At 36.0% G+C, this 12,474-nt stretch overlaps 1 protein-coding gene and 1 pseudogene across 2 annotated transcripts; one reads left to right on the forward strand and one right to left on the reverse strand.

Annotated features, from left to right (window-relative positions):
- Positions 1-5,001, reverse strand: LOC143611575 (F-box/LRR-repeat protein At3g59200-like; annotated as a pseudogene). Its single transcript, XR_013149794.1, has 5 exons — positions 4,535-5,001; positions 790-2,025; positions 489-692; positions 216-378; positions 1-152 (listed from the first exon to the last, which is right to left on the reverse strand). The product of XR_013149794.1 is annotated as an F-box/LRR-repeat protein At3g59200-like (transcript).
- A 6,281-nt stretch (positions 5,002-11,282) lies between these two features.
- Positions 11,283-12,161, forward strand: LOC143611566 (uncharacterized). Its single transcript, XM_077085762.1, has 2 exons — positions 11,283-11,378; positions 11,427-12,161. The coding sequence occupies exons 1-2, from the start codon at positions 11,283-11,285 to the stop codon at positions 12,159-12,161; spliced, it is 831 nt and encodes a 276-aa protein (XP_076941877.1).
- The last annotated feature ends 313 nt before the right edge of the window (positions 12,162-12,474 follow it).

Consider the following 12,474-nt stretch of genomic DNA (forward strand, 5'->3'; position numbering starts at 1 on the left):
TTTAAAACCATCACTACATATGTAAATATGTCAAAGCAGAATATAAATGAAATTAACTACCATTTGTTCGAATTATCAGTTTTAACTAAATTCTGCAAGAAAATCCAATGCATCAGAAAATCTCATTTAAATGTCTGCTGCTTCTTGGACAACTGTATGTATATTGACAGTGTGTTAGACATGTGTGTATAAAAAGGGCTGATTAAAATATGTACCTTCTTCCTTTATGAAGCTAATTGCTTGTCCTTCACGGGGTAACATCATTGACAATGACTTCAACTCCATCAGGTGCTTTTGGGCATGGGAAGAGGAAGGCCACACAATCTGAATGCTGGTATGGCTCTGATCTTCTTGTTCAAGAAGCTTCTCGAATGTAAACTACAGAAAAATAACAAATAAAAAAGGATAATATATCTACTTAATTGTTGAAGTGCAATGAAAGTGAAATAAAGGATCACCTTTGTTAAAATAAATCCAGTAACTCTTACCATGACAATATCACTTTGTTCTTCGATATTAGTGACAGGAGAAGACAATCTTAAAGTTAGAGATCTAGGACGGCAACACCAAAGTACAGCATCCACAAAAGCCATTGATTCTTTGAAAGGAAATATGGCTAGTTGCAGCTCAACATGCTCCAATTCATAAGGTGGCAAATCAATCGCTTTTAGCTTCTCTAACTCTGTGAGTTTCTGCAAGACAATTGATATTTTCATCATTGAGTTGGGATTGTTTAATACAACTGTTCACAACAAAGTAATGCATAAATGATTGCTCAAAGAAATGAACCTGACTATATATGGTGTTAATAAACAAGTTCAAAACTTTGAACCCATTTTTCTTGTCCAAAAAAAGTCTCAACTTCTGGAACCAAAGAACATCTATATGACCATCAGGATAAAATTGCATGCATCCTTTCATATGGGTTAAATCCCTTACCGGAGGCCAGCATTTACTTCCCAAATACCAGTGTTTATCCACCTCAGGTTGAATTGCATGATAATTACGAGCGTAAATAAACAAAGCCAAATTGGGGGTATTGAACTCAATCTCTTTAAAATCACAGTTTATATATAACACTAACGTCCTCAAGGAATGACTTGACAACTTGAGGTTGTTGCATTTATAAGTAGTATACAAAACCAAATTTTCAATGAACGGGAAATTAGATAAGAAGTCAGTAAAACCATTGGAGTTCGATAAGGGGAGCCCAAAGTAAGAAATTGTTGTTAGTTTTTTGCATGAAGCCACGTTGATTAGTGGTGCCCCTATATTAATCGTATCCACTACCATAAGAGAACACAGGTTTGGAGCTTCAATATCTATTCTCTCAACCGAGGTGTGATAGAAAATTCCAACTCTTTGTAGATGTTGATGACCATAAACACAAAATCTTTTGAAACCATCACAATTGGCAATATAAAGTTCCTGTAGAAGAGGGCAACTAGCGGTGACACACTTGATCACTTCCTCATCTATCCGAACGTCTATAAGTGCCAACCGAATCAAAGACTTAAACTTGACAACACCAACCATATAGGAAGAAGGCAACTCACAGCCACGTTTAACCAAAGATTCCAACATAGAAACCGATAAGAGTGTGTTAGGCAAACGGTACTTTGGCATAGCAGAAGCTTGGACATCTGATGAGTTAGTAATATGAATCTCTAATGCCTTCACGCCCTTCTTAAGAACCAAATCAAGACATCTGTTAACAACATCTAATTCTGCAGGCTCGCGGAGAGTTGCAACGAGTTTGAGCTTGTATGCAGTGAGATTTTCATGGCAAAATCTTCAGGTGGTATACTCAACATACTTGAAAAAACTTGGTCGAGATCTAAAATTATGGATAGTGAAATCTAGAATGGGGAAAGAAGCGGTTAGCTTAAACCAGGTCTTGGACAATACACTCATACGAACAAGCTCTGCAGGGGGACCATCCACAGTATTACAAAACAAGAGGATGTGATGAACAATAGAAACAGGAAACTGTGAAATCCGATCCATATCTCCAAATTCACTAGCCTGCAAAATTGAAAAACCATCAAAATTTTGGGAGAATGCAAAAAACATGCTGAAGACCATTAATCTCAACAGATTCTAACTTTTATATACTATTATTATGTTTGTAATAAGAATAACATATTAAAATATGTTCAACTACATACATATCATGTTCAAAATAGACTGTTACATATCATAGCATTTTGGTGAATCAAGTATCCATTATAGTTATAATATGTCAAGGCATATCACGAGAAAGCAAATTAGTCAATCTTATATGACTTATCAGATATTAAATTCATTTTCTATCGATTTACCCAAAACGAAACCAAACCAAAATCAAAGATAAATAGTGAACTTAGATCGAACTTAGTAAATTAATTTCACGAGAAAGCATCATAATAGGACTCCAGAGAATCTAAATCAATAAGTTGCCATTGATTAACAGATGCAAAAGACAGATGTTGCTTCATGTTCTTGTGTCCTGGACATGGTTTTCCAAAAAAATAAGTTGCCATTGATTAACAGATGCAGAAGATAGATGTTTCTTGCTTCCTGAACATGTTTTGCATCAAAGAATTTGAGGTTGGTTTGAGGAAAGGAGTAGCTCTGTACCGTGTAGTGAAGATTCAATAAAGTTATTTTGGAAGGGCTTTTCTAAATCATTTGTAGTTCGTAAGAAAACAGACTGAATTAAAATATGTTCAACTACATATATACATATGCCAATGGGGGTGGTCGTCCATTGGATTATATATCAACAGTAAGTAAGCTTGCATAGCATTTAAGTCTCTCCATCACAGTAAGTAAGCAAAGTGCTATACAGTCGAATATTCCATGAGAGCATATCTTGATAAAGCAAATTAATCCAATAGGTGAACAAACTTTCATATAGTCTAGTTAATAGGGGAAATGACCCAAATAGCCGTATTGACCACCCCAATCCCAAAATAGCCGTCACTTTCACAAAATCCCCAAAAGAGTCATCCAAACCGTCGGATCCGACAGAACTTTTAATTGGATCCTACGTATTATGCCAGTCCAACGGAACTCGTTAAAGAACCATTGGATCTGATGGAACTTTTAAAGGATCCGACAAAACTCTTCATCTCCTACCTCTAAACCGTTAACCTCCATAACCAACGCCTTCTCCATTTTTCTTATTTCTCCACAAAATCAAGCAAATGCATAGTATAAATCGCTTAGTAACGATAGTGCATTTTTTTACGAATCACATCAGTTGTTGAGAAATCTGTGCAAGAAAGTGATGAACCCTATATTTTAATTCGGAGGTTTTTGAAATAACTATGGCTATGTTCTCCTCCAAAAACTAAGCGATTTGCACTACGAATTTGCTTGATTTTGTGGAGAAATAAGAAAGAGATGGAGGTTGGTTATGGAGGTTTAGGGTTTGAGAGGTAGGGGATTAAGAGTTTTGTCGGATCCATTAAAAGTTCCATTGGATCCATTAATATTTCTGTCGGATCCGATGGTTCTTTAACGAGTTATGTCGGATCCATTAACAGTTCCGTCGTCTTCTTCTAATTCTGTCGGATCCGTCTTCAGTTCCGTCGGTCCACAAGTTTCATCAGTCAGCAGGGTTAAACCGTCGGCGGCTGATAAAGAAACATTGGCGGCGACGATTTAGGTGGCTATTTTGGGGATTTCTTGAAACAAATGGCGAAATTTGTGGTCAAAATGGCTACTTGGGTCATTTTTCCTAATTAAAATCACTTATGAGTAATTAAATGCCATTGCTACCTGAAAACAAAACTAAAAGATGCCGAAATCAAACATAAATCGAACATAAAAATATAAAGCAAAGAGAATCTGAATAGATACATCAATGACCAGTGAATCTAAATCGAGCATAAATCGGACTTCGATCGAACATAAATCAAACATAAATCGATCAATTACCAGTGTTGCAAAGAGAATCTAAATCGATAAGAACAAAAAGTTACCTTCAAGCAAGACTAATTTGAGGAAAGGAGTTGGTCAATATTGTGTAGGTGATGATTTAATAAATTTATTTGGGAATAGCTTCCTGTCAGAGGCGGCCCAACGCTTTTGGGGGCCCAAAGCGAACAATAAAATGGGGAACTTTTCCTAAACTTTTTGATTCTTGCTTTAAATTTTATTTGGCATAAATACTACTAATCAAGTTTCCCAAAACAATCAGTTTACATTTAATCAATATAACAAATTCATCAAATGAATCAATCAACTTACCTAATCAATTTAGCAAATTTACCTCATCAATCACTAAGACAGAAACAAAGGATAGAATCTGATCAAGATGAATATAAAAATATAAAGTATAAATGTATAAAATGTATATACCTTAGAGAGATGCTTTTTACTCAATTTATCCAGTCATCCAACAGCACAATTCAATAACCATAAACCACATTCTGTATATTATGTATTAGAACTATGTTGAGACCATATAAAAAAAATTAAAATTATAGCTACAATTCAAGAACCATGTAAATGGCACATTAATTAAGTGGTTTAAAGAGAATATAACCCGGTCAAGATCAGCTGTAGTGATAACATCAAAGTATTTTGGTGTTGTGTTTAGAAGTAAATCTCTTACACAACCACCAACCAAGTAGGCTTTGAATACTGCAAATGATGGAGCTAACATGAGAATCCAGCAATCAGGAGATGGATACTATTAAGCAAATGGCAAGATATGCGACATTCAACTGCAAGGGATGTATGGATTTATATGGTGATAAATTTAAGATTTCAATATTACCAAAGCTAGAGAGAGGTTTATGATATGAATGGTTGAATAATAACTGCTATTAATAAGAAACATGAAGATAAAAAGGCATTCAAGAATCAATATCAAGATTATAAAAGCATAAGGAGATAGCAAGTACTGATTAGCTGCAAATAAATGTAGCAAAATGCTTGCTTTATATATAAACAAAATCACCAACAATCATTATATGGAGACGAGGGGAGCTTTCGGGATTGATCATCTATTGTTGGTGATTCCGGATGGTATTCACAAGTCGGTGAATATGGAAGGACCTAAGTTGATAAGTTGGTTTAGTTTCATAATTAGCAAGTGTAATAATTAGATAATTCACTTGTTACCTAGACCATCTCCAACACTCTATCATGTATATAAAATCTATTCGAGCCTGTATGAAGTGAAGAGGAGAAAACGAGAGGGACAAAACTAGTGCTTTACCCATTATAACTAATGGGCCGGCCCTGATGCCCAAAGAAATTCTTCCGCACAGTTCGACATGAAAGGGTGATACCTGTAATGAGCTTTGCTATGTAAATGATTTTAACAATTAAACTGGACGATAAGGGGGGAAAGTTCTTTTATAAACTATTTAAGTATCTTAAATTTTAAATTTGACTGATCAGTTTCAGCTGAAATAATTTCACAGTTGTTTGTAAGTTTATAAAAATACCATCTTATATAATACCTTTTTCTTAATATTACTTTTATGATAAAGTAAAATAATGAGGCTTAGGTGTCAAGCCCATATTCCATTCTAGCCTAGTTTTCCCCCATAATCTTCTAATCACTCATCTTATTCATCCTAGAGGTGCAAACGAGCAGAGCTGCTCGAGATCGGCTCGTTAAAAAGCCCGATCGAGCCGAGCTTAATCGAGCCCAATCCCGAGCTCGAACCTAAAAGCAATCGTTTAATAAACGAGCCCGAGCCAGAGCTTCACTTAACGAGCTCGAGCCGGCTCGCGAGCCCAAACGAGCCTGTCATTTATATAATTTTTTAAAATATATATTTATTAATTATTAATTAATATATATAATGTTATAAAAAAATAAATAAAAATAACTAAATAATATATATTATTTTATACATAAAATTATAATAGAGAATAATATATAAAAATACTTATAATTATATAAAAAAATAATTAATAAATAGTAAACGAGCCGAGCCCGAGCCACGCTCGAGCTTGAAAATCTACTAACGAGCCGGGCTCGAGCTTTGAAAATAGAGCTCGAGCTCTGCATTAGTCAAACGAGCTGAGGTCGAGCCTGGTCGAGCTTGGGCTCGGCTCGGCTCGGCTCGTTTGCACACCTAAATTTCATCCTAGCTATCCAAGGGTTAAAACCATTTTGGTAATTGGCTTATAAAATAGTCAATTTTCCATTTTTCCCTCATAATAATCTAATCTCTCACTCATTCATCGTACCTATCTATGGGTCCTGGGTCAAAACCATTTTGACAATTGTGTTGTAAAATAGTCAGAAAATTAAAAGTAAAATATTGATTGAAGATCAAACAAATAGATATATGAAAGTTAAACAAGTATAAAATAGCCAAGAGCAATCTTTTTCTAGGGTTAGTTTGTTCCTTTGATGTCCCAGATACTATATGTTGCATTATTCAGGCAGTCATAGTCTAAAATTGTTAATATTGGATGACGATAGAAATACTTGTGATAAAACAACAAACGTTGTATATAAAGAGATTATCTCAAATTCATAAAACTGAGATTCTAGACTTCTTATTGTTTGTACTATTATATTTCATTTCCTTTTTACCTTTATTGATGATCTGAAAGTTAGATATCGAGGACGACAACACCAGAGTACAGCATCCACAAAAGCTATTGATTCATCATGGCTTTCTAGTTGTAGCTCAACATGCTCCAGTTCATAAGGTGGTAACTCAATCACCTTTAGCTTCTCTAAATGAATTTCTACAACACAAATGGAATGAATACACAAATTTGTATTAGGTGTATTTTATATAACTGTTCACAACAAAGTAATACATAAATGATCGATCAAAGAAATGAACCTGGCTATATTTGGCGTGAATATGCAGGTTCAAAACTTTGATACCACTTTTCTTGTCCAAAAATAGCCTCAACTTGTCAACCAAAGAGCGTCTATACAACCATTGGGGTAGCTTTGCATGCATGCTTTCAAATGGGTAGACCAATGTTTAGCCACTTGAGGGGGTAAAGAACCATTGTAAATAAATAAACCCAAATTGGGGGTATTGAATTCAATATCTGCTATATTGTAGCTTGAACATAACGCCATGTCTTCGAGTGGCTTGAGAACTTGAGACTGCTGCTTTTGTAATTAGTATTCAAAATCAAAGTTTCAATGAAAGGGAAGTTGGATAACAAGTCACTGAAACCACACGAGTTTGATAAGGGATCGCCAAAGTAAGTCACTGCTGTTAGTCTTTTGCATGAAGCCAAGTTCATATGCGGTTAGATGCCCATAAACGCAAAATCATTTGAAACCATAACAACTACTAATACAAAATACTTGGAGAAGAGGGTGAGACAGTTGATCACTTGATCATTTATTTGGATGTAATGGAATTCCAAGACTCAAAACTTAAACTTGAAAACATCAAGAAGCATCAAAGAAGATGGCAACGCGCAGCCACGTATGGTCAAAGGCTTTAACTTAGAGACAGATAAGAGTGCATTAGGCAAACGGTAACTATAATAAAGCATAATCAGGAGCTAATTCTGATGAGTTAATAAGATCAATCAGCAACACTTTTCAAATACCAAATCAAGGCATCTGTCCACAATATCCAATTCTGCAGGTGACATTTTGAAGGCAAAACCTAGAAGCGGTATACTCAACATAGTCTAAATAAGTTTCTGTAGGTGTAAAACTATCGAGACGGAAATCTAAAATGGGGCCTTAGACAATAATAATACACTGATTCGAGCAAGCAAGCTCTGCAGGAGTATTAAGAAACGAGAGTAAGTTATGAACAATGAAATAGGAAGGTGTAAAATCCGATCCATCATATCGCTCCAATTAGGATTAGGGTTTGCAACTACAAAACGGAAATCAAAATTGAAGGAATTAAGCAAATCGTGAAGCAGTAGTAACTATGAAAATGAAAATTAAATTCAAACTTTGGGGAGATTTAATTACCTTTTGGCTTTGCAGGTAGAAAACACCTTTTCGAAGTATGTTTCGTGATCATTTGCGGTGCTCACCGGACCAATTTGTTCTTTCAAAAGGTTCTGTTTTATTGGTTCACGTGTCATTAGAAAAGACACCGTTATCTTTTATTAACGGGGCCGTTTGGGATTGCTTATTTTCATCGACTTATAACTCGTAAACTTTTTGAAAAGTAATAAGGTGTTTGGGATTGCTTATATGGTGAGAGGAAAAGTTTCATAAGTTACACTTTTGTAACGTATTAACTTAATGAAAATTTATAAGAAGGTAAAATAAGGAATCCCAAACACCCCCATAATTTATACATCACGTATGTCATATTTGTTAGATCTCCATTTGTGGCATGAAAGATTCGGGTTTGACAAAATGGCAAAAGTCGTCTTTTACGTTTGACCTGATTTTTATTAGACGTCTTTTTAATGAAAGAAATAGCAAAAGGCATAATTCATGTTTCAAATTTGTTTCACGTTACATCTTTTGTCACTAACCCAGTTAAATATTTCCGTCAAATTTGGTCACGTGCAAGGCACGTGAGGGTATTTTTGTAAATTCATACATTTATTAATAATTAAAATAAAAGAATAAAAATATTTTAAAATAAAAATAAGTTATCTCTCTTTCATCTCCTCTCTATTTCCTCTCTCTCTCTCTCACCATCGCACCTGCACCACAAACCACACCACCACCGGACCACCGCAAACCACCGCTAAAAAGACCAATCCAATCGATTAGGGATAATCTCATATCTGAAAAGTCCAATCCATTCAAATCTCAGCAGATTACTGGTGTTTCTACAAGCTTAATTAAAGTTTCATCAACGAAATCAAACTATATTTGAGTTCTATCAGATTTCAAGATCGATGGTTCATTACCTTAGATTCGATTGATTTTAATCATGATATTCAGATGGCTGAATCTAAAGAGGTTTTTGGTCGGAATGTAGAAAGAGAGAGAGCGAGAGTAAAGATGATTCAACGGTTGTGGTGATTGCCGGTGTATAGTTGGTGTGGCGGTGGAAGGTTCAACCTTTTAGATTTACCCTAATCGAAGTTGATGAAAGTCGCAAACAGGAAGGTCTGATTATTTTTTAGCCAAAATCGTCGGAAATTGACAGGGGAAATACGAGGAAGGTGGTGTTGTCAGGGTTTTGCTGCGGTGGTTTGGTTAGAAAGGTTTTTTTTTCTACGGTGGTGGTTTCATTCCGATTGGATTGTGGTGATCCGGTGGTGGTAAGGTCTGTGGTGCAGGTGCGATGGTGTGAGAGAAAGAGAGAGAGAGAGAGAGAGAGAGGAAGGGGAAAGAGAGAGAATTTATTTTTATTTTAAAATATTTTTATTCTTTTATTTTAATTATTAAAAAATGTATGAATTTACAAAAATACCCTCATGTGCCTTGCACATGACCAAATTTGACGGAAATATTTAACTGGGTTAGTGACAAAGGACGTAACGTGAAACATATTTGAAACATGAATTATGTCTTTTGCTTTTTCTTTCATTAAAAGACGTCTAATGAAAATCAGGTCAAACGTGAAGGACGTCTTTTGCCATTTTGTCTTGGGGTTTTCAATATAGAGACCAAGTTTAGTTGTCATTTGTGTCGCTTTTCGTGAATTATGGCATTAAAAAATTTGAACTAGGCTTTGTGAGATTGTTGATTCGAATTCTAAGCTCGTTCGTGTTTTCGTTTCACTGTGTGTTACGCCAGAGGGTGCTGTTTTTATGGCGGTACAACAACTGTCAAGTGGCAACCGACGGTATGGTTTCCCGGAGGAACGCCAAAGCTAAACTCTAAAAACAGTGTGAGCCCGTTTGGACAACATAGTATGACCAGAGTGGGACAACGAGACTCTCTTATTTGAAAAGTGTTGTGACCTGAACACAAAAAGAAAATAGTTTTAGAAAAACGAAAAAAGAAAAAAAAAACGGTATGTGCCTTTTTTAAATTAAAAACTATATGATTATAGTATGGCTGGTTTATATTTAGTGGTTGACGTTTGCTACCCTTTGCATACGATTTACGGGTTTGATCGGTGGACCTTCTAACCAGTTAAGCATTCAAATCTCAACACCTTCATCAAAATCATTTTTTTATCCGTTTATACTAACCGAAAATCACATTTTTAAGGATTTTGTCATTTGTCATGTTTCTGAATTTCTAAAGTTTTTTTCAAAATATTGAACTTTTATCAATGGTCATATATTCAAATAAATAGCTATGAAAGTCCAAAATTTACCAAATTTGATCTCTAGCCATAATTTCTATTACTATGAAGTCACAAAAGTTTGGTTCTGTTTTTATCATGCTTTGTGTTTTAAAGATCATAGGTTCATTTTTATTGTCACTAACAATATAGGGGCCAAATTTAGTATTACAAATAATTTTTCTTACAAAGTTTGATCTTCCTACTATAATAATTCAAAAATTGGGGCTTTTGGTCGTTCATAACATATTCATATTCATACGTTACAAAAATGCCAAATTTAGTGAAATTTAGTGGTATTTAAGCTATGTTCTTTGAGTAGAGAGTCCATACTTCAAGTTGGAATTTTTATAGACTTTTAACATTCTATAAGAATTTGTAATAAATATGTTTTGAGGTTCAATGACCATATATGCAAAAATCACCATGAACATGTACTAATTTAAGCTTAAAAGGTAAGATAGAGGTGTGTTTTGGGCATTTTAACAGCTATGGCTCATGGGTTCTTGATATGATTTAGGTTTTATGACAAAGCATGCATAATAATAAGGTTCATAATCTGATTTTGTATAAAGGACAAAAATGAATCCAAAGAACACCCCTAATGTAAACTAAACACAGAGTGACAAGCAAAAGCTCATAATTGTTGGGAATTACCAAACCGGTTTCGGTGAGTCGGGCCAAACCAGGAGTTCGAGTCATAGTCAAACTCGTTCTAATATTAAGGAATAAATAAACATGTTGGTTTATCTATTTAAGTATATTAGATAAAGATAGTTTGTGTTTGAGTTTGAGGAGAATTAGGAGTCATCTAGTTCTTATAAATACTCACCTCTGTAATCAGTTTTTTGATGTAGATTTTCTGATTAATAATATTGCAAGTTGGCATACGTTCTGTGTTTTCTGCTGCGTTTCTGATTACCGATTCACCACTTGAATTGGTATCAGAGCTTAGTTCTGATCAAGACAAGACCTGTTGCTGTGGAGATTCAACAAAGGAGACGTCCGGAGTTGGGTTAAGAAGATAGCTGCAGTGTGACTAGGGTTTATAGTCACGTTCTGGATTCAGAGCCACCAATACCAAAGTCTTTTAATCAGAAGTACAGTCGAACAAGAAGAAGGCCAGACATGGTTCAATCGAGTTCTGGTTCGACATCGGGAGTGGTTAAGGACGGTGGGACGCCGGCCCTTCATTGCCCGATGTTAAACTCGATTAATTACACCGTGTGGGCTATGAAGATGAGGGCGATTTTTAATGTACATGGGGTTTAGGATGCGATTGATCCCGGATCGCAAGATGCCAAACAGAATAGTTTGGCTGTTGCTCTCTTATTTCAAGCTATTCCCGAAGATCAGGTTATGCAAGTCGGGAACATGGCTATCGCCAAGGAGATGTGGGCGGCACTTAAAACTCGTCACATGGGTGCTGATCGAGTGAGAGAGGCTGCGTTACAAACCCTAACTCAAGAACTTGACAACATGAGAATGAAGGAGACAGAAACTATTGATGAATATTCCAACAGGTTGTCCGGTGTTGCTTCAAGATCTGCATCACTTGGTGAGGTTGTGGATGAGATGAAGCTCGTCAAGAAGTTTCTTACTAGCCTTCCCCGAAGGTATATTCACATTGTTGCTTCAATTGAACAAACTGTTAATTTGAAGGAAGTTGGGTATGAAGAAGTGGTCGGTCGATTGAAGGCTTACGAGAAACGAATCGATAACGAAGAACTACATGCGGACGGGAGGCTAATGTTTGGCAGGTTCGACTCGTACAATAACCGAAAAGGTGATAATGTTCGGGGTCGAGGACGAGGTAGTTATGGGAACCGGGGTCGTGGACGTGGTAGGTCGGGTAGTCAAGATCGAGAGCGGGTTAATAACGAAGCAGGTTCAAGCTCAGGAATAACCAAGCCTAAGAAAGATCGGTCCAAGGTGCAATGTTACAGGTGCGACCAGCTCGGACACTTCGCGTCAGCGTGTCTGGACCGAAAACCACCAAAACAATAGGAGGCGAACGTAGTTGAAACCGAAAAAGCCGACGGGGTTGTTTATATGCATGAAACGGTCCACTTAAACGAGGAGCGTTTAAGACCGGATCGATATGAAAACGACACCAAGATGGAAGACGTTTGGTATTTGGATAATGGGGCTAGTAATCATATGACGGGAAATCATGGGTTTTTCTCGGAGTTGAACGAACGGATAACCGGTAAAGTTAGGTTCGGTGACGGGTCGTGCGTTGAGATTAAGGGGAAAGGGTCGATACTTTTCCAAGAAAAATCAGGTGAACAAAGGTTAATGACTGAAATATATTACATAC

Source organism: Bidens hawaiensis, unplaced genomic scaffold (genome assembly GCF_021521415.1).
Source record: "Bidens hawaiensis isolate Kalapana, Puna unplaced genomic scaffold, B.hawaiensis_p1.1 tig00031688_1, whole genome shotgun sequence".
Classification (NCBI taxonomy): domain Eukaryota; kingdom Viridiplantae; phylum Streptophyta; class Magnoliopsida; order Asterales; family Asteraceae; genus Bidens; species Bidens hawaiensis.